General features: G+C 43.5%; 1 protein-coding gene across 1 annotated transcript in view; it reads left to right on the top strand.

Moving 5' to 3' along the window:
* Nucleotides 1-6,307: 6,307 nt before the first annotated feature.
* cntrl (centriolin) overlaps nucleotides 6,308-22,966 on the top strand; it is a 132,081-nt gene continuing 115,422 nt past the window's right edge. Inside the window, exons 1-5 of the mRNA XM_041193665.1 lie at nucleotides 6,308-6,425; nucleotides 11,601-11,896; nucleotides 13,164-13,297; nucleotides 20,198-20,328; nucleotides 20,641-20,782. Coding sequence (XP_041049599.1) covers nucleotides 11,668-11,896; nucleotides 13,164-13,297; nucleotides 20,198-20,328; nucleotides 20,641-20,782 — 636 coding nt within the window. The 5' untranslated portion in view covers nucleotides 6,308-6,425; nucleotides 11,601-11,667. The remainder of the gene's footprint in view (nucleotides 6,426-11,600; nucleotides 11,897-13,163; nucleotides 13,298-20,197; nucleotides 20,329-20,640; nucleotides 20,783-22,966) is intronic.

The raw sequence follows: 22,966 nt of genomic DNA, 5'->3' as shown, positions 1-22,966 counted from the left end.
GGTCATTGCATTGCTCATGCTCTGCATGGACTCCTCCATCATGGAGACCAAGGGCTTGGCCTAAATAGCCAAGTGGTTATGGTACTGGGTTTGTAACCCCAAGATCAAGAGTTCAAATCTCACAATGGCAAACTATGAAACAATCATGGAGACCATGGCATGCATTTCCTCATATATCTCCGTCAGATCCTCCCGCACACTCTGCTGGATTCTAGCATCTGCTGCCTCAGGGATTACTCCAGAGGCACATCATCAGCCATCAACTGAGCATGTTCCTGGTCCCCAGCATTCCTCCGACCGTCGGTGTCCTGGGCATTCTCTGCCTCCTACTGCATCTCAAGTGAGTGTGAAGGGACCTCACCACTGTACATCGAGATACTAGCCAACAACCTTATTCTCACCGAGGTGCTGGTATCTGCACTCATGTCTGCCTGGTTGAGAGGGTGTAACACTGGTGTGTTAATGTCTTCTGTGCCCAGATGCTGCCTCCATCAGGTTTGCCACTCACACTATAAGGCCTTCCAAACCCATGAACACTACCACCTAGAAGGACAAGGGCAGCAGATGGAAGGCTACACTGCCACCTGGAAGTTCCCCTTCAAGTCGCTCAGCATCCTGACTTGGAAATGTTTTGCTGCTCCTCCACTGTCACTAAGTCAAAACCCTGGAACTCGCCCCCAAACAGCACCGTGGGTGTTTCTGCACCACATGCAGTGGGTCCAGAAGGCAGCTCAACACCATCTTCTCACAGGCAACTAGGGATGGGCAATAAATGCTGGACCACCCAGTGAAGGCCACATCCTATGAATGAATGAATATAAGAACAAAATTATGAGTTGGTGGGGAGGGGGCAACTTAACTGCTGTGCTACGTGACCCATGCCAACACGGAACTCACCCTTCCCGATCACAAAAGGTCATTAAACTGCTTGTGGCACTGCACCTAAGTGCGTCTCACCACATCGTGGTAGTTGACCCGTTCTACCGCCTCCTCACAGGCACGTTTTGTTAGTTGTGGGGGCCTTCTCCTCCCGTCCCTTGGCGTCAGGATCTTTCAGCATGCTGCCACCTCCTTGAGGAGGGCAGCGAGGCACTCATCTGAGAACCTCGGAGCCAACTGCCCCACCAACTTGCCCTCCCGCCTGGCCTGCTCTCTGAGGATGTTATTCACCATGCTCCTGACTGACATCAGTGACAGCATTAGGACGGCTGCCTGTGCTGTTTTTGAACAGGACACTGGGTCTCCAATGGTGACCCGGTGTTCATTGGACTCCTGCCGCCGCCCGCCCCTTCCCACTGATCTCGGGAGCCGCAATTTACGCTGGGCAGGCCTTAATTGGCGATCAGCTTCAAGCCCAGCCCGCCCGCCATTGGAAAAATCCTGGCCTAGGGAATTTTTTAAAATTAAAACCAACACATCAGCTATCTCACTAGCCACTTCTTTTAAGACCCTAGGTTGAAGTACGTCAGGACCCAGGGATTTGTCAGCCAGCAGCTCCAACAATTTGCTCAGCATCATTTCCCTGGTGATTATAATTTTCTTGAGTTCCTCCCTCCCTTCCATTTCCTGATTTACAGCTTTTTCTGGGATGTTACGTATCCTCAGTAGTGAAAACCAATGCAAAATACCTGTTCAATTCATCTGCCTCTCCTAATAGAAATAGTTGGTTTCTATAGGATCACAATCACTTTGTTAACTCTTTTCTACTTTAAATATCTTACTATACATCTTTTGTATTTCTAGCTAGCTTTCTCTTGTACTCTAATTTTTCTCTCGTTAATCTTTTTTTCATTCTTTGCTGTTTTCTATACTCTGCCCAATCTTCTAATTCACCATCCATCTGTCTTTGTGCAATTATATGCTTTTTCTTTGGCCTGAATTTTTCCCGCATTGGGCGGGATCGGCAGGAGTGGGCGGAGGTGGTTGTGGAACCGACTGCCGCCAGCAATCGGCTCCGCACTGCCCGCTGACTGAAAAATCCTGGCCTTTAAGTTTGATACTGTCTTTAATATTTTTAATTAACCACAAATGGTGGGTCCTCCCCTTGGAATTGTTCTTTCACATTGGAATGTATCTATTCTGTGTATTCTATAAACTCCTCATATATACTACCTTTGCCCATCTGATTTTTCATTAAAATCCCCCATTCTAATCTCTGTACCTTTCTGACAAGTTCCCATTATCTGTTCCTCTATACTATCCAGCTGTGTAGTTACAATTAGGGGGCCTGTACACCACTCCCGCAAGTGTCTTCTTGCCTTTATCATTTCCTAACTCAATCCAAATCACTTCTACATCCTGGTTTCCTGAACTTAGGTCATCCCTCTCTAAGGTGCTAGTACCATCATTAATTAAGAGCCTTTTCCTAGCTTCCTGTCCTTCCTAAATGTCACATACCCCTTAATACTCAGGTCCCAATCTATGTCACTCTGTAGCCATGTCTCTGTAATGACTACCAGATCATTTTTATTTATTTTTAATTGTGCTATCAGTTCATTTGTTTTGTTTCAAATGCTATTTCCATTCAGATACAGAGCCTTTAGTTTTGTCCTTTTATTATTTTTGTAACATCTAGCCTTAACTGCTGATGAACTCCTAGATTTGTACTCTCTGACCCTTCCTGTCAAAATCTGTTAATCATTTCTCATATAGGTACCTTTTTCTCTTGTCTTGTCTCTACTCTTTGGTTTCCCACATCTTCACAAATTTGATCCCTTGCCCCCACTATTTAGTTTAAAACACTCTCTACACTCCAGCCCTGAGCAAATGTCCCGAACCCTAGCACTGGGCAGGCAACACAGCCATCTGGACTCTCGCTCTTTGCTGCAGAAAACAGTATCAGCCCCCTCACTATACTGTCCCCTACTACCACTACATTCCTTTTTGCTTCCTCCACTTGAATGGCTTTCTGTACCACAGTACCATGGTCAGTCAGCTCATCCACCCTGCAGCCCCCACTCTCATCCAAACAAGCTGAAAGAACCTCAAACCTGTTGGACAATTGCAGAAGCTGACACACCTGCATTCCTGTCCTCTGGGTCCTCTTACCTGCCTTGACTGCAGTCACACTCTCCTGTCCCTGACTACCTTCCAAATCAAAAGACCCTCTCCTAAGAGGTGTGACCGCCTCTTGGTACAAAGTGTCCAGGTAACTTTCCCCCTCCCTGTTATGTCGCAGTGTCTGAAGCTCAGCCACCAGCTCAATGACTCTAACCCAAAGCTCCTCAAGCCGCAGACCCTTACTGCAGACATGTTTGCCCTGGATCACACTGGTATCCAGGGGCTCCGACATGCTGCAACAATGGTGCATCACTTGTCCTGACATTAGGTGTTTTAATTAATCAATTAATTATTTTATTCAATTATGTATTTTCTTTTATGTATTTTATTAATCTTACCTCAAATTCCTGCACTATTTTAAACCTTAGGAATAGAATAGACCTTAACCACTCACCAGATACTCACCAAACAGCTAGCTTTTCCCCCTGTACTGGAGTAAGAATCAATTCCTACAGGGTGAAAAAGTTAGAAAAAGCAAAGGAGCACCTCCCTCTCCTCTTTACCGAACTCCCTCAACTCACCAAACTCCCAGCACTCAGTTGAGGTCATGCTCTTTCTTTGTACATATTGTCACCATGCTGTCTGTCAACTATTCTCTTTTTTCTCACTAGTCAAGATGTTTCTATTCTTTCAACTGGTTATTTTGTACTTCAGCTTTCAATTATATTGCAGCAAACCTAACTCCACAAACACCACTAACTAATCACACTTGAGAAGCTTTTGGTGACAGGAAGCTACATCCCAAGATGAGCCATTGCCTTCGGATTAACCATTGTTCCTTCAGCATATTCCACAGACAATAGCCATGTATATGTTCCGACTTAGTTCCTTAGGGTTTTAAATTGCTGCATCTCAGATTTGCATTGTTCTCCCATTGGCAGGCAAATCTTCAGCTGACTTGACTCCAAGATCTGGAATTCCCGCCCCAATCTCTGTGTCTTTCTCCTCCTTTAAGATGTTCCTTAAAACCTATCTCATTGACCAAACATTTAGTTACCTGTCCTAATAGGTCTTCTAGTTCAGTGGTAACTTCTGTTTGATAATGTTCCTGTGAAACACCTTGGGATGTTTTACTATGTTAAAAACACTGCATAAATGCAAGTTTTATTGCACAGCTCACTACAGCAGTTTTGTTTTCCTCCAGTAAGAATATTGTTCATTCTCATTCAGGTTTGCAACCATTAGCAAATAAGATAATTCCTGCTTATGTTTAGAAAGTTATAACTAATTTCTCTTGCGGTTTCTTTCCTGTCATCTTATATTAAAAAAAATGCATTTCCAATATATGTTTGAATTACATTAAAGCTTAATTCCACTCAGGCATATTTGTAGCTATTTTAAATTTCCATGAACCGCTGGCAGTGAAGTCAGATAGGAGAAAAATCCTATCATCAGAGCTCTGAAAAAGAGTCACATTGGACTCAAAAAGTTAACTGTTTCTCTATCCACAGATGCTGCCAGACCTGCTGAATTTTTCCAGCACTTTTCAGATCTCCAGCATCCACAGTATTTTGCTTTTATCTTCTACTTGAAAGAAATTTGGCAACGGGTCTGCACAGATCTGTACTAATCCCCAGCGGGATATAAATTTAGCCCTAAATCAACCTAGAATAGCTCCTTTCGATTCTGTACTTTTTTTTTTATTTTGAAATCAATACTTTTGGTGTCTCTGTTTCAGCTCATTGAGACCCAGGTATTTTGCATTAACCAGCATAATTTATTTAACCTGGATTTCTTCTGAACATGGTCTCTGAATTCCTTTAATTAGCTTGACCATCTATTTTATCTCCCATTTATTCTTCCACACTTGAAAATGGTTGGCATTCTGTTGCTGTCCATAATATCCAACATTCCTCTGACTTCCAAAATTCTTGGCAAAGTTGATCCTCTGATTTTAGACTGCTGCTTTCATATTGATTACCACCTATCTGACAAGACAGCAGAAGGTTGTTAATAAAGTTGGTCGACTGGGTGCCTTTTATTGACAACAAATGCAGTGCTATCAAATGAACCGGTAAGTCAACATGTTCATTAATCATTATTATGCTATTGACCTGACAGCCACAGACTGACCGATATTCCTTCAAATGGACTGTCTTAGAGGTCACAGCCTTAGGACTACTGCAAAGGGTTCCCTTAACCTCCTACTATAGATAATACTTTGTTATGCTCCAGTATTGTGTTGAGAATGCTGAATGCATACACATCATCTACCCTGTACTGTGTTTTCATTCTTATTGCACCCCTCTTTGACCAAAATTCCTCCCATACATCATCTTTGCCCATACAGTGTAAGTTTATATATATGATTTTATGACATTTGTTTTATCGATTTAAACCACTTCTACTTATAGGGAGAAACTAGCTAGCACTTATGAGCTACATAGGTGTCACCACTTGGAAGTCCAGGTCCTTGCTTTGTCTGTCACTGTGGCATTGTGACATAGCACATCTCAAAAGGGACAGTTTGCCCAGAATGGGATCCTGCTTCGTTCAACTCAAGGATGTGAAAGATGTCATGGTCTAAAGAAAAGACGACCCCTCAGCTTCTCCTCATTCTTGTTTGCATTGTTCATATTGGGGCCCCCAGTGTCTTTACTTCCACTTTAATTTCCTTTGGTCCCTTATTCGGTGTCCCTTTCCTTTTTGCCACTGTGTCCTTGGGTTACATCATTTTTCTTGTATTCCTTGCTTCACTTCCTTCGACTTTAAACATCCCACGCAGAAGTGGGTCCCCACCCCCCCCCCCTCCCCCCTCCACCTCATCGGTTCTAGATGTGTTCTTTCGGCTTCTCGAATGCGAAATCTGTCTGGGTTGAACTCTGACTAAGATGATCCGTTGATGTTCGCTCCTTTGAACAGCGGAAGGAAGAAGCGCGAAGAAGCGCGCGCGTCTCCCCCTCCCCCCTCCCCCCCCCCCCAAACAAACATGGCGTCGCCCAACGGCCGCACTTCCTTCTCTCCGCCTCACTTCACCCTCACCATCTGAGCCGGGGCCCAGCCGAAATCAGCACAGGTACATTTACAGCCAAGAAAAGAGCGAGAGAGAGAGAGAGAGAGCGAAAAAAAAGCTGAAAAGCAGAATCGGTTGTTTTTCATTTAAATTATTTTTTAATTCATATTTCTCTGCGCATCAGAAGCTAATCCCTTAAAGTTCAGGGGAGGGGGAACGGTTACCATGTCAACGGAGAGCCAACACGCAAACTCTTAAAGCTTTCTACCTGAACAGGCAGGTTGTGATATTAAACTTTCGAAGGTTTTTTTTTAAAAAAAAAGCAATAACCTGAGTTGGTCTACTTTTTCCAATTATTGCCGAAACAGAAGAGCTTCGTCCAGAATTGGTGACAATATCCGAATTCCGATAGGTATGTTGCTTCTTCCTTGGGCAACGGGAAAAGATTGGAAACTGGAAGGGGCGACGATGATCAACTAATTAAAATATTACAAATTCTACATTCGGTAATGACCCCCCCCCCCCCCCCCATCCCATTGTATTTTATACAATACAGATTTTAAAGCAGGGCAGTGTTGCTGCTGTCAAGACCAGGCAGCCGCGAGGAATGAAGTTATGATCAACAATGTAATACCAATTGCAAGTTCATTTAAACATACCGAGCTTTAGCTGTTTTTGAGTCAAACTAGGTTGCATATTTAAAATGAGACTTGGCAGTTCTGCAGTGTTAATTGTTGGTTCAATCTTGTTTGACTGCTGTCATGATGCAGTGCAGATATCGCTTCGTATTTGAAGTGTTATATTTTGATCCAGTATTCTGAAATTCAAAATCCATTTGTGCAAAGTATTGCACATTGTGAAAAGCAGACATTTATCAACAAATGGTGTTGGATTAGGTAGATGGGAGCATGAATGACAGAAGACTCAGCATTTACCTAGTCACTGGATCAACAACAAACAAAACTAGTATAATGCTGATATACAAGTGAAATACCACAGATGCTGAAGATCTGAAATAAAGGCATAAAATTCTGGAATACTCAGGAGGTCGGGCAGCACCTGTGGAGAGAACCTCTGTTCGTGTCAGTTTCAGGTTGCTCAGAAATGGGAAAAGTTAGAGATGTAACAAGTTTTAATTTTAAGCAAGTTAGGAAATTGGGAAGGAGAGGAAAGAAAAGTGAAGGTATTTCATAGGCTGTGAGGCAAAGGATTAAATGTCAAAAGGAAAGACAGCATAAGGCAAAGGGGGGATGGTAATGGGACAAGTAAAGAAACAAAAGATGGTTCTGGAAGAGTTGTAAATGGAATTAACAGAATTATTACTAACAGCTGCTGTCCAAAAAATTGTTGAATCACTTAAGCTTGGAAGGTTGTAATATGCCTAATCAAAAGACAAGCTACTATTTTGAGCTTTATTTGAACAGTATAGGAGGCAGAGGACAGTGTGGGAATGGGGCAAAGAATTAAAATGACTGGCAACTAGAAACTTGGAGTCCGAACAGAGATATTCTGTATATTGGTGTTTGGTCCCCAACATAGAGGGACCCCGTTGTGAACAGCAAATACAATATGCTAAATTGAAAGAAGTACAAGTAAATAACTGTTTCACCTGAAAGGAATGTTTGATGCCCTGAATGGTTGAAAGAGGGGGAGGTGTTACATTACCTGTGCTTGTACAGAAAGTTGCCATAGGAAGGGGAAGGGGTGTTGGGGGTGATTGAGGGGGGTAGGCCAGATTGTTGTGAACAGAATGCTTCTTATAGAATGCAGAAAGGGGGAGGGGAGAGAAAGATGTGTTTGGTGGTGACATCACATTGTAGGTGGTGGAACAGCAGAGAATAATCCTTTGAATGTGGAGGTTATTGGAATGGAAGATGAGGCTAAGAGGAACCCTATCTCCTCCCTGTCAGAATTAATGAGAGTAGAAGTGTAGGAAATCGGATGGACATGTTTAAACAACAGTGAGAGGAATCCTCAGTTGAGGGAAAAGGAAGGCATATCAGAACCACTGGTAATGACGGTGTCATCAGTGGAACAGATGTGACAGTGAAACTAGGAAAACGGAAGAGTCTGTACAGGAAGAGAGGTGGGAAGAAAGTATAGTCACGGTAGCTGTGGATGTCACTGGCCTTATAATGGATATTGTTTGATAGCCTATCTCATAAATGAAGATAGAGAAATCAAGGCATGGAAGAATTGAAGATGGGCCAGATGAAGGTGAAGGAAGGGTGGAAATTAATTTGATCAACTTTCTCTTGTAGTTCATATCTTATTTCTTACCTGCACCTTCATTCTGTTTCTCTGCACATTTTTCTGTGTCCTAGGCATTGAGGAAAAAAAAGTGAAAAACTGAACCCATGACTACTTTTTTAAATGTGTGTTTTCACTAGTGTACATACTGTGAACACTATAAATCATTATTTACTACTGCATTTATTTGACATGATGTCCTTAACTGACTGTTCACTCCCAATTTTTTTTTACCTGTCATGTCCATGAGATGAATCACAGACCAGAATTACTATTAAAATTCAGGAATCATTTCACTTCACTTTCTTGCTTGGAGAATCTTAGTGGCCATTCGTAGACTTTCAGTTAAATGCAACAATCCCATAAATTACCTACTATTAATTATCTATACTTACATTCCACTGTGTGGTGCCGGGAACTCCATAAGGTACTGCAGGACTAAGCTTGAAGGATATGCCATTATGCGTTGACTGTGTTGTTTATAATCTTACACCATTAAGATACTGCACTTGGTTTTAGTAAAGGTATTGGAGTCAGTTCCATGATATACTGGTGTGCGGAACAGGCCGCAGTTTGCCACTTTACTGCACATTAATTGAATACGTCACACCACCTGAAATACACAAACAAAATGTTACAAACTCTTTGCACAGGTGTGCTGACAGCGAAGGAACGTGTTTACGTTATGATATGTTTATGTATTTGGCCTGCTGTGGTAGTTAAGTGCAGATTGTTGAATAGGAAAGGAATTTTGGGAGAAATAATGGATTCTGTACTCAAACATTTTTTTTTTGTAAAGTTGTAAAAAAAAGTATAAACTGATGAAAAATAATTGGAGATATCTCAGTGAAGCAATTAAAAAGCACAAAAGAAGAAAATGTTGTTGAAATTGCTAAGTACAGTGATGAAAAGACACAGAAAAGAAAATGACAGGTGGTAAGTGAGAATATGGAATGGGGGAGGAAGAATAGAATCGAAAGGAGACCAGTTCATTGGGGCAGGAACTAGGCAACGTGGCCCAGGGAGACTGCAGCCCACCTTTTCACTGTGTCAACAGTGTAGAAGTACGAATGCTACCTCATGCTTCATAGGCATGCAACTGTGCTTTGAGACATCAAGATAGGGTCTTTCTTCGCTGCTGCTGGAGCATAAAAGTCAGAAGGCCAGTGTACTGGAAATTATCTTGGGGAATAAATTATTATTTTCCACTTGCCTTCAAGCCTTTCGCTTTCTCTAGGAATCCTCACAACCCTCCGGTTGGCAGGTGTCTTGCTCCAACTTTTGGCAAGTTCCTTTCTACTAGGACTTAGCGGTCGATTTGTCTAGGGAAGAGTGTGTAGATGGCCTGGATCATGTTGAGTTCAAAAAAGAAGAGGTGTTAGGCGTCTTGAAGAATATTAAGGTGGATAAGTCCCCAAGGCCAGATGGGACCTATCCCATAGTACTGAGGAAGGCAAGGGAGGAGATTGCTGGGGCCTTGACAGAAATCTTTGTATCCTCACTGGCTATGGGTGAGGTCCCAGAGGACTGGAGAATGGCCAATGTTGTTCCATTGTTTAAGAAGGGTAGCAGGGATAATCCAGGAAATTACAGGCCAGTGAGCCTTATGTCAGTGGTAGGAAAATTATTGGAGAAGATTCTTCATGATAGGATTTACTATCATTTGGAAGCAAATGGGCGTATTAGTGAGAGGCAGCATGGTTTTGTGAAGGGGAGGTCGTGTCTCACTAATTTGATCGAGTTTTTCGAGGAAGTGACAAAGATGATCGACGATGGAAGGGCAGTGGATGTTATATACATGGATTTCAGTAAGGCCTTTGACAAGGTCCCTCATGGCAGACTGGTACAGAAGGTAAAGATGCATGGGATCAGAGGTGAGCTGGCAAGATGAATACAGAATTGGCTTGGTCATAGAAGACAGAGGGTAGCAGTGAAAGGGTGCTTTTCTGAATGGAGAGCTGTGACTAGTGGAGTTCCACAGGGATCAGTGCTGGGACTGTTGCTGTTTGTGGTATACATAAATGATTTGGAGGAAAATGTAACTAATTAGTAAGTTTGCAGATGACACTAAGGTTGGAGGAGTTGCAGATAGTGAAGAGGATTGTCAAAGGATACAACGGGATATAGATCGGTTGGAGACTTGGGCAGAGAAATGGCAGATGGAGTTTAATCCAGACAAATGCGAGGTAATGCATTTTGGAAGGTCTAATACAGGCAGGAATTATACAGTAAATGGCAGAACCCTTTAGTGCATTGACGGGCAGGGGGATCTGGGTGTACAGGTCCACAGGTCACTGAAAGTGGCAACACAGGTGGATAAGGTAATCAGGAAGGCATATGGCATGCTTGCCTTCATTGGCAGGGGTATTGAATATAAAAGCTGGGAAGTCATGCTGCAGCTGTATAGAAAATTGGTCAAGCCACACTTGAAATATTGTGTGCAATTCTGGTTGCCACATTACCAGAAGAATATGGAGGCATTGGAGAGGGTGCAGAGGAGGTTTACCAGGATGCTGCCTGATCTGGAGGTTATTAGCTATGAGGAGAGGTTGGAGAAACTTGGATTGTTCTCACTAGAGCGATGGAGATTGAGGGGTGACTTGATAGAAGTTTACAAAATTATGAGTGGCATGGACAAAGTAGATAGTCAGAAGCTTTTTCCCAGGATGGAAGAGTCAATTATTAGGGGACATAGATTTAAGGTGAGAGGAGAAGACTATAGAGGAGATGTGCAGGGCAAGTTTTTACACAGAGGGTAGTGAGTGTCTGGAATTTGGTGCCAGAGGAGGTGGTGGAAGCAGGTATGATAGTGGTGTTTAAGAGGCAGCTTGACAAATACATGAATAGGATGGGAATAGAGGGATATGGACCCCGGAATTGCAAAATGTTTTAGTTGACGGGATTATGATCGGCTCAGGCTTGGAGGGCCGAAGAGCCTGTTCCTATGCTGTACTTATCTTTGTTCTTTGTACTAAGGCATCAGGAGTAGACTTATCAAAAAATGAGATAAGAGACAACAAACATTCCACTGACAAGCCACTACTGATCCCACACCTATGGGGTGGAGAGGAGCAAACCTAGTTATGTATCTTGAAAAAGCTCTGGGGAATAGGCCTGATATAACAGTTGCCAATTTCTATGTGCAGGCTAAAAGGAAAAACTACGCTTGTATGCTTTTCTTGTGTTATAAGTTTCAATATGTGTTACAACTTGCTACAACTTTTACTTTGCTACTCTTAAATTTCAATAGTATACATAGAGGTGAGTTGAGATGTGCATTTTAAGGATTATCATTGAAATGCCTTTACTTATGAGTCATTGTTTGTTGTCCACACAGACTTACATCAGTTTTTCATCACATTGTAAAACCTTTATACGTCACCCAATGTTTGAGTACTAGCACCATGAGGAAGAGAACTCCACAACATCTGGCAATTACCAAGCCACAAGCATCGAAAAGCAGTATGCAAAGCCCAGTCTCTTCAATCTTAACTCCAAGAACTCGATCACCATCCCCAGCCAGCAGGCCTCATACTCCAAATTTGTACAATTCTCGAAATGCTGGTGCGCAGCAACTTGACATCAGTGACAGAAGTGAAAGCGAACCTGCCATTACATACGTTACTGGAAAGAGTAAGAATTTAAATGTTACATATTATAAAACCTATCTAAAACCAGCATATTAGCTCAGATTTTACTGGAAAATGCACCATTATAATTGCATACCCACGTCATCAATGGTGCAGAAGAAAGAGTAAGTTATGGAGTATGTGACATAAACAACCACTTGGAGCACTCCATATTTTCCTCTGCCTTTTCCCCTTGTTGATAACAATGGCAATTATGATTCTGTGACCATTGGATTGTTGTGATTTTTCACATTGCTGTCATGTTTTATAGCTAATAGAGCTTTTCTGCTCCAATTATTAGACATGGGCTGGTTTGAGGCTAAAGTACAAGCTCAGCACCCCAAGAGAATCTCCATTCGCAAATTCAAGACATGCTTCAAATTGAAGGAGACTGACTAATTCTGTTAAGAAGTTATCAGCCTGGTGGAAGTAGTAGTTTGGATGAGTGTTATACCTTAAAATTGCTGCTGAGTTTTTGTTGAATCGTTGACAAAAATGTCATATTTTCAATTCACTGCCATTCTCTGTGCGATTAAATTCTCATTACAAATGCAGGAAAATATGGAGAAACCTATTGCTGGTGTGATCAGTGTGCGAGATGGCTAATTGTACAGTATATCTTGTCATTGCAGGAAAATCTGGGCTATGGTATTAATTGCATGTAGTTATTTTATAACTCATAATTAATTGTGAGCCTTAGTTCTGTAGGGTGATACTCATCTCCAGATTTTCTTTTGATTGTACTTCAATATACTGCACAAAGATGTGGCATAAATAAAATTAACATGTATGGTGCAATATGAGTGCTGCTGACGGTGTAAAGTTAGCCAAAACTGGGGTGCAGTACATCCGTGCTCCAAATGGTGATACGGTGCTGCAACAACTGAGTTTGTATCGAGCAATTCCATGAGTGAATTATCAGGATCATCTGTCCTGTAGAGGGAGTGCTGTGCAGAAACATGGTACTACCCTCCAGGCAGAAGGAAATGTAAAGGGAAGAGTTACTGTGATTATTTTTCTCAACATGTACCTTGCAATGATTAATCTTAAAGCAGCATTGGTGAAAGTTACTTACTTACTTTCTCAAACTGAGAAAACAAGTAAGATGGATTGCACATTTTTTGAGCATACTCTTCACCTACTGACACCCAGTTCCCACTTGTCCTTTTAAAAATATCTGCTCTCTGACTGATACATTATGATACATGCTTAGCCATGGTTGAGAATTGAGTATAAACTTTGAATCTTTGGATTCCTTTTCTCATTTTCAGATGCAGTAAATAAAAGCCCAGGGGTCCGATACATCACTGAGGACTTGATCAAAAAGCAGTCAAAGCAAGAACAATTTAGTTCCGTGCAGTGTCTCAACCTTTGCCTGTCCAAGGAAGTGGGGAAAAAGTTTAAGGTAGTACATAGGAGTTCATTGAAGCTACGATCCAAATTCTGACATAAAACTAGTGTGTTGAAAATGTATAGCTTGTGTTCCAATAGAAACCTACGTTGTCAAAATTTTAGCAGAGGTTCAGGAAGTTCTACGGTCTAGATAATGCCCTTAGTCTTGGGATAAGACCCAGTTTCATCTGAGTTTAGAGCAGAGTTGTTTTACCTAACTATACTTAGGTAGCCTTTTTATAATTATTAATGGATAAGCAGACCATTGGCAGACAGTTCTGTGCTGTGGATCCAATTGTAAGGATTTAATTTAATAATTTTAACAACTGCTATACCAGTGATAACTTGTACACCCTTCTGCAAGTTGGAGAAAGATTTTGATTTTAAATCCAACAGCTACTTGTGGATACCTTTATAATAAAAGCTAGTAAAATGAGGAGTTGTTTATTATTGGTCTATATGCTTTATTCAGTAGGAGTGGAAATGAAATCTCAATTTTTAAAATTCATTCATGGGATGTGGGCTTCGCTGGCTAGGCCAGCATTTACTGCCCATCCCTAATTCCCTTTAGAAGGTAGTGGTGAGCTGCTGCCTTTAACTGCTGCAGTTCATGTAGTATAGTGCAGTTAGGGAGTTCGGATTTTGACCCAGTGACAGTGAAGGAAAGATGATATATTTCCAAGCCAGGATGGTAAGTGGCTTGGAGGGGAATTTATGGGTGGTGGTGTTCCCAGGCATTGGCTCCCTTTGTCCTTATAGATGGTAGTGGTTGTGGGTTTGGAAGGTGATGTTTAAGGAGGCTTGGTGAGTTCCTGGAGTGCAAGTTATAGATGGTACACACTGCTGCAACTTTGTGTTGGAGGGAGTGAATGTTTGTGAATGGGGTGTCAATCAAGCAGGCTGCTTTGTCCTGGATGGTGTCGAGCTTCTTGAGTGTTGTTGGAGCTGCACTTATCCAAGCAAGTGGGGAGTATTCCATCACACTCCTGACTTATGCCTTGTAGATGGTGGGCAGGCTTTGGGGAGTCAGGAGGTGAGTTACACACTGCAGGATTCCTAGCCTCTAACCTGCTCTTGTAGCCACAGTATTTATATGGCTAGTCCAGTTCAGTTTCTTGTCATTGGCAACCCCCAAGATGTTGATAATGGGGGATTCAATGATGGCAATGCCAATAAATGTCATGGGGCGATGGTTAGATTCTCTCTTGTTGGAAATGGTCATTGCCTGGCATGTGTGCGGCGCGAATGTTACTTGCCACTTGTCAACCCATGCCTGGATATTGTCCAGGTCTTGTTGCATTTGGACAAGGACTGCTTCAACACCTGAGGAGTTGTGAATGGTGCTGAACATTGTGCAATCATCACTGAACATCCCTACTTATCTTATGATGTAAAGAAGGTCATTGATGAAGCAGCTGGAGATGGTTGAGCTGACGACACTACCCTGAGGAACTCCTGCAGTGATGTCCTGGAGCTGAGATGATTAACCTCCAATAACCACAGCTATCCTCCTTTGTGCTAGGTATGACTCGAACCACCCGAGAGTTTTCCCCCTGATTCCCGTTGACTTCAGTTTTCCTAGGATTCCTTGATGCCACTCTTGGTCAAATGCTGCTTTGATGTCAAGGGTGGTCACTCTCACCTCCCCTCTGGACTTCAGCTCTTTTGTCCATGTTTGAACCAAGGCTGTACTGAGGTCAAGAGCTGAGTGTCAGTGAGCAGGTTATTGCTAAGTAAGTGCCACTTGATAGCATTGTTGATGACCCCCGTCCATCAATTTACTGATGATCAAGAGTAGGCTGATGGGGCGGTAATTGGCCAGGTTGCATTTGTCCTGCTTTTTGTGTATGGGACATACCTGAGCAATTTTCCACATTGCTGCCTAGATACCAGTGTTGCAGCTGTACTTGAACAACTTGGCTAGGGATGTGGCAAGTTCTGGAGCACAAGTGTTCAGTACTATTGCTGGAATATTGTCAGGGCCCATGGCCTTTGCACATCCAATGGCATCAACCCTTTCCTGATATCACGTGGAGTGAATTGAATTGAATTGGCAGAAGACCGGTGTCTGTGATGCTGGGGGCCTCCGGAGGAGGCTGAGATGGATCATCCACTCAGTACTTCTGGCTGAAAGTGGTTGCAAACGCTTCAGACTTGTCTTTTGCACTGATGTGCTGGGCTACCCCATCATTAGGGATGGGGATATCTGTGGATCCTCCTCCTCGAGTGAGTTGTTTAATTGTCCATGACCATTCACAACTGGATGTGGCAGGACTGCAGAGCTTAGATCTGATCCGTTGGTTGTGGAATCGGTTAGCTCTATCTATCACGTGCTGCTGATGCTGTTTTTTTTTAATTCATTCACGGGATGTGGGCTTTGCTGGCTGGGCCAGCATTTATTATCCATCCCTAGTTTCCCTTGAGAAGGTGGTGGTGAGCTGCCTCTTTGAACCTCTGCAGCCTATGTGGTGTAGGTACACCTACAGTGCTGTTAAGAAGGGAGTCCCAGGATTTTGACCCAGCGAAAGTGAAGGACCAGTGATATATTTCCAAGTCAAGGTGGTGTGTACCTTGGAGGAGAACTTCCAGGTGATGGTTTTCCTATCTATCTGTTGCTCTTGTCCTTATAGATGGTAGTGGTTGTGGGTTTGGAAGGTGCTGTTGAAGGAGCCTTGGTGAATTCCTGCAGTGCATGTTGTAGAACGTACAGTCTGCTGCTACTGTGCGTCATTGGTGGAGGGAGTGAATGTTTGTGGACGTGGTGCCAATCAAGCAGGCTGTTTTGTCCTGGACAGCGTCAAGCTTCTTGAGTGTTGTTGGAGCTGCACTCATCCCGGCAAGTGGGGGGTACTCCATCACATTCCTGACTTGTGCCTTGTAGATGGTGATCAGGCTTTGGGGAGTCACAACGTGAGTTACTTACTGCAGGATTCCTAGCCTCTGATCTGCTCTTGTAGCCACAGTATTTATATGGCTAGCCCAGTTCATTTTTCTGGTCAATGGTAACCCCCCCAACCCCAGGATGTTGATAGTGGGGGATTCAGTGATGGTAATGTCATTAAATGTCAAGGGGCGATGGTTAGATTCTCTTTTGTTGGAGATGGTTATTGCCTGGCACTTGTGCAGCATGAATGTTACTTGCCATGTCAGCTCAAACATGGGTATTGTCCAGGACTTGCTGCATTTGGACATGGACTGCTTTAGTATCTGAGGAGTTGCGAATGGTGCTGAACATTGTGCAGTCATTAGCGAACATCCGACTTCTGACCTTATGATGGAGGAAGGTCATTGATGAAGCAGCTGAAGATGGTTTAACTGAGGACACTGCCCTGAGGAACTCCTGCAATGATGTCCTGGAGCTGAGATGACTGATCTCCAGCAACCACAACTGTCTTCTTTGGTATTAGATAGGACCCTAGCCAGTGGAGAGTTTTCTTTGTGCTAGGTATGACTTCACTCAGCTGAGAGTTTTCCCTTTGATTCCATTGTCTCCAGTTTTACTCAGGCTCTTTGATGCCACACTCGGTCAAATGCTGCCTTGATGTCAAGGGCAGTCACTCTCACCTCACCTTGAGAGTTCAGCTCTTTTGTTTATGTTTGAACCAAGGCTGTAATGAGGTCAGGAGCTGAGTGGCCCTGTTGGAACCCAAACTGGGCGCTAGCAACCAGGTTATTGCTAAGCAAGTGCTGCTTGATAGCACTTTTGATGACCCCTTCCATTACTTTACTGATGGTGGCAAGTAGGCTGATGGGGCGGTAATTGGCCGTGTTGGATTTGTCCTGCTTTTTGTGTATGGGAAACACCTGGGCAACTTTCCACATAGCCGGGTAAATGCTAGTGTTGTAGCTGTACTGGAACAGCTTGTCTAGTGGCATGGCATGTTCTGGAGCACAAGTTTTCCATACTATTGCTGGAATATTGTCAGAGCCCATAGCCTTTGCATTATCCCGTGCTTTCAGCTGCTTCTTGATATCACGTGGAGTGAATCGAATTGGCTGAAGACTGGCACCTGTGATGCTGGATCATCCACTCAGCACTTCTGGTTGAAGATTATTGCAAATGCAATTTTTTTGCACTGATGTGCTGGGCTCCCACATCACTGAGGATGGGGATATTTAAGGAGCCTCTTCCTCCACTGAGTTGTTTTAATTGTCTACTACCATTCACAGCTGGGCGTGGCAGGACTGCAGAGCTGAAATCTGATCCGTTGATTTTGGGATCGCTTAGCTCTGTCTATCACTTGTTGCTTATGCTGTTTGGAATGCAAGTAGTCCTGTGTTGTAGTTTCAAAGTTGACACCTCATTTTTAGGTATGCCTGGTGCTGTTCCTGGCATGCCCTCTTGCACTCTTCATTGAACCAGGGTTGATCCCCTGGCTTGATGGTAATGGTAGAGTGGGAGATATGCCAGGCCATTAGGTTACAGATTGTGTTCGAATACTGCTGATGGTCCACAGCGCCTCATGAATATTCAGCATTGAGTTGCTAGATTTGTTTGAAATTTTCCCATTTAGCACAGTGGTAGCGCCACATAACACAATGGAGAGTGTCCTCAGTGTGAAGGCGGGACTTAATCTCCATAATGACTGTGCAGTGGTTCGTCCTACTGATACTGTCATGGACAGATGCATCTGCGGCAGGCAGGTTAGTAAGGATGTGGTCAAGTATGTTTTCCCTTGTTGGTTCCCTCAGCACCTGCCACAGACCCAGTCTAGCAGCTATGTCCTTTAGGACTTGGCCAGCTTGGTCAGCAGTGGTGCTGCTGAGCCACTCTTGGTGATGGACGCTGAAGTCCCTCATCCAGAGTACATTCTGCGCCCATGAAACCCACAGAGCTTCCTCCAAGTGCTGTTCAACATGGGGGAGCACTGATTAATCCGCTGATATAGGGAGGTACGTGGTGTTCAGCAAGAGGTTTCCTTGCCCATGTTTGACCTGATGCCATGAGACTTCGTGAGGTCCAGAGTCAATGTTGTGGACTCCCTCCCGACTGTATTCCACTGTCCCGCCACCTCTGCTATCTTGCTGGTGGGACAGGACATACCCAGGGATGGTGGTGTTTGGAAGATCTGATTTCGTGAGGATGACTATGTCAGGCTGTTGCTTGACTCGTCTATGAAATAGCTCTCTCAATTTTGGCAGTAGCCCCTAGATGTTAGGAAGGAGGACTTTGCAGGGTCAACAGAGCTGAGTTTGCTGTTGCCTTTTCTGGTGCTTCGGTCGATTCCGGGTCTGTCTGTCCAATTCATTTGGTTCTATTCCTTTTTGAGACTTTGTAGTGGTTTGATACAACAGTGGCTTTAGAAGGCATTTAAGAATCAACCACATTCCTGCAGACCTGGAGTCACATGCAGGCCAGGTTTCCTTCCTTATGATGGGAATAGAGGGATATGGACCCCGGAAGTGCAAAATGTTTTGGTTGACGGGCAACATGATCCGCGCAGGCTTGGAGGGCCGAAGGGCCTGTTTCCTGAGCTGTACTTTTCTTTGTTCCCTAGCGAGCCAGATGGGTATTTACTCATGGTCATCATTAGACTTATTTTAATTCCAGATTTTTATTGAATTCAAATTCCACCATCGTCCATGGCAGGATTTGAGCCTGGATCCCCAGAGCATAACCCTGGGTCTCTGGACTACTAATCCAGCAACAATACCACTACCCCCTCTAATTCAAGTAGTCCTCAGTTGTAGCTTCACCACGTTGACACTTCAATACTTCATGTATTACCTTTTACACACAATCTCAAATCATTCTGTATAACTCAGTTTACGATAACTGTCATGGTGCTGTAAATCAGATATGGCTGGTTTTTGTCATGCTGTTATGTCGCATTTGCTTTTCCTGTCTATTTAGACACTTAATTATGTATGCAGTCGTTGTCTAGCTGTAAGAAATAGAATCGTGACCTCTGCCATAGACCCATGTTTCCATTTCTGCTCAATGCATTGATGTGCAGGAGGCACTGCATTTATTTTCTGACCTAGCAGAATGAGCGGGCACAAAATCTAAAGCTTCAGAACAATTAGAAAAAAAGAGTCACTTTTTTAAACTTTAGGCTTGCTTCTGCTTTGGCTCAGTAGCTAATCTCAAAAACAATATACAGCGACTAATAAATGCCCGCAACTTGTGGCCCTGATATATAATATGGGTTTAAATGTTATTCAGAACATGATATCACTCTATACGAAAGAATGTTTCAGAATATGCTACTAATTATTATACTGCTGAATACTTGTTCTAACAAGATTCAAACCTGGCCAATCACATTGACTTAAATTTCAGAATCTATATTAAAGTTGACAGAGATAAGGGAATACATTTAAAATTTGTATAAAATGTTCATAGCTCTACAAAATAATTTTGACATCTTCATTATTTTTACTGAAGGTATGAAACTACAGTACTTTTATCTGATGATATGTGATGAAGGATACTTCTGATCTAAACAATCAATTGCTGAAGAATATTGATGGATGTAAAAATAACGTCCTCAGTCTTGTAATTGAAAGCATAATAGTTTATCAAAGATACAGGATCTAATTTCAGCAGTACTGCTTGTTGGAAAGTGTAGCACTTGCGGTGCAAAAGCATTTATCAATTATCTAATTCTGTTTCGTTCCTATTCTATGCCATGATGTGCAAGGATCATCAAACAGAACTGATTTGTCTCCCAGTAAGAAGGTGGGAGAGTTCTCATGGAACCATCATTACTTGTCCTTTGGCTGTAAGACGAAGAGCAACATAAGTTTTGATCTAAAACTGAACTGTTAACAAACTGTTAACAAAATTAGGAGATATGTCCTAATTATGGAAAGGAATATTGGAAAAGTCTTGCCCTCAGGAAAAATAATATATAAGTATGTAACTTTCTTACTGTTGTTAGCTGAAGAATTCATAACATTTTATATTCAGTTTATAGAAAACTTGGAAAAATGCGAGCAGTTACTGGTCTTGAACTTGAACAATAATTTGATTGAGAAAATAGAAAAACTGGACAAACAGTTTAAACTGCGCGAACTTAGTCTTTCATTCAACCAAATTCGGTGAGTAACTAGAGAAATGTGCTGTGCTTTCACCAATGAGACAATGAATGAAGAAACAAAGTCAGAACTGTGTGATTAACTGAATAGATTAAAAAATAATCAGTAATTTAGATGTTTGATATTTGATGAACTTTCAGTAGATCTTGCATGACAATGCTACACTTGTCTTGGTCCTAATAAATATAGAATAATATAGCTTTATTCTGTTGCTAATAGATAATATTGTGAGCCTTCACACTGGCTTTGCATGCCTGGCCAGCAGATATATTTCATATCTCGGTTAAAAAACTCTAAACTTTTTCCTGCATTTAGTAAAATTGAAGGTCTGGAGCACATGGTGAACCTTCAGAATCTGAAGCTGGCTGGAAATTATATTGAACAAATTCCAGTTTGGGTTGGAAAGAAGTTGCGATCCCTTCGCATCCTCAACCTCAAACAGAACAATATTACATCGGTATGTTGATTTCAATTAGACACATTGCAATATTCATTGAAGATTGACTGTTGGGATTTGTGTCTGAAATAAAAATTTGGGTCAAAGAGTTTGTATAACATTGTAATTTGTAGAAGGTTAAGAGAACATACATTCATGTACTATCTCTCCTTTAATAATGTAGAGTTTTCAAAGCTTCAAAATCAAACAAATCTGCAGTCAGACTCCAATTGTAAGATATTGTCATTATCTGTTTCAAAGAAAATGAAAATAGAGAAAACTGCAATGTAGTTTAAAAATCTGAACATCAGATAATGAGAGTTCAGAAATAAGGCACAACTTTGCAAAATTAAACCTGAAACTTCCAAAAACAAGCATATTGGGTGGAATTTTCCCAGAATTGCACCATGCGGTAGCAGGTGGGTAAAATGGAGTTCTACTCATGCCATATTGTCCTGACCCCACTTCATTATTTATTCACTCCCATGAAACATGCCAGTTCCATGGTGAGCGGGCTCTCATTCACCTGCCCGCCATCATTCTGCTGTTGCATCACGCCGGTTGCTACCTTTAAAAGGCAGCTGCCAGCAAAGCGCTCATCGCCACCAGCTCATCACCACTATCTGGGAGACATGGCCAGCAAAGGAAAGAAGACTGCAGCAGCAGCACCCCCCCCCCCACCAACGACGGGTCCCTCAAGTGACTGCTGGATGCCGTGGAGGCCCGCTGGGTTGTGCTCTACCCCCGCTCTGGTCACAGGAAGGGCAGCAAAGTCACTAACCTGGCTTGGGAGGCGGTGGCAGCGGTGGTCAGTGCGAACACCCTGCATAGGAGGACAGCCACCCAGCGCCGCAAAAGGATGAATGATCTCCTCCATTCCGCCAGGGTAAGTCACTTGTGATCACTCTCAACTCACACACTCTCAAACCCGTCACGTCCACAGGGCCCTCACTCACTGCCAGTGCAAGAGACATCACCATTCACTCTTTCACACACACCGTCATTGTTCTCATCCCATCCATGGGACCACTCATCACCCACACAGGCTAGACATAGTTATCATCTGGCCTGGTGGGCATCCTGATACACTCTCCTCATCTCTATACATGCAGGAGAATTGGCGCGCAACAAGAGGGAAAGGTCACAGACAGGTGGAGGGATGCCAGAGATCAAAGTTCCGACAGAATTCAAAAACAGAGCCATCCAGATTGCTGGCAATGACCAGGACTGGTCCTGTGTTGACGGTGAGGTCGGCATTGTTCTATCAAGTGAAGATCCAGCAGTGCAATATCCATTAGACAACCATGCCGTGAGTGACGTGTCCTCTTTCATAGGCCACCGACATGCATTAATTATCTCCCCTTGCTTTTGTAGGAATATCTGCCAAACAGCCGACAGAGTCCATGACCCAGCGCCTCCGATCAAGCCGTGAAGAAACCTCTAGAGGAATCTGAAGGCACCCTCCCTGAAGTCCCATCACAGCGCTCACCCACACCCTCCACCAGCACTGAGACACACACCTTGGTGGGACCTAGCTTTAGAGTAGCCTCGGGATCACAATCTGGTGAGCACATCACACTTTCTGATCCACAGCAGGCGGAGGCGGGGACTTCCCAGGTCCCCAACACTCGTAGGACTGCTGGAGGCCAGAACGTTGCTGAGTCCGAGTCAGATGATGAGCCTCTGGATTCACATGTCACAGTTGCTGGAGCTGCAAAGGCAAGCTTGGAAACATCAGGATGGGATGTCCGCTGCACTCCTTAGATTGCAAGGCAAGATGGAGGAGTCCGTCCATCTTCAGGCTGAGGTGATAGCGCTGGCATTGCAACCCACCGAGGTCAACACTGGCAGGATGGCAGCCGCCATGGAGACCTTGGTCCAAGACATCACTCCTGCCTTGCGCGGGCTTAACTCCATTGCTGATGTCATAGTTGGCTTCCAACAGTGTGCACGTCAGGGGGGTGCTGGGCAGCTCGATTTCACTCCAGCTATCCCTTCCGCTCACTGAGTCAGCCAGGTGCCCTCAGGCACCCACAGAGAGGAGGATCAGCAGGTGCACACTCGGGGGCCATCCACCCAGGTGACTCTGGGAGTGACCAGCTCATCCAATTCCCCTCTTCCTGTGACCTTCGCAGCTCCAGCCTCACAGGCCAGGAGGGTGCCACTGCCATACAGCAGGACCCCGAAAGCAGGCCAGGGCCCACC

This window comes from Carcharodon carcharias, chromosome 8, assembly GCF_017639515.1.
Source record: "Carcharodon carcharias isolate sCarCar2 chromosome 8, sCarCar2.pri, whole genome shotgun sequence".
Taxonomy (NCBI): domain Eukaryota; kingdom Metazoa; phylum Chordata; class Chondrichthyes; order Lamniformes; family Lamnidae; genus Carcharodon; species Carcharodon carcharias.
This window is presented reverse-complemented; position numbering and strand designations above follow the sequence as displayed.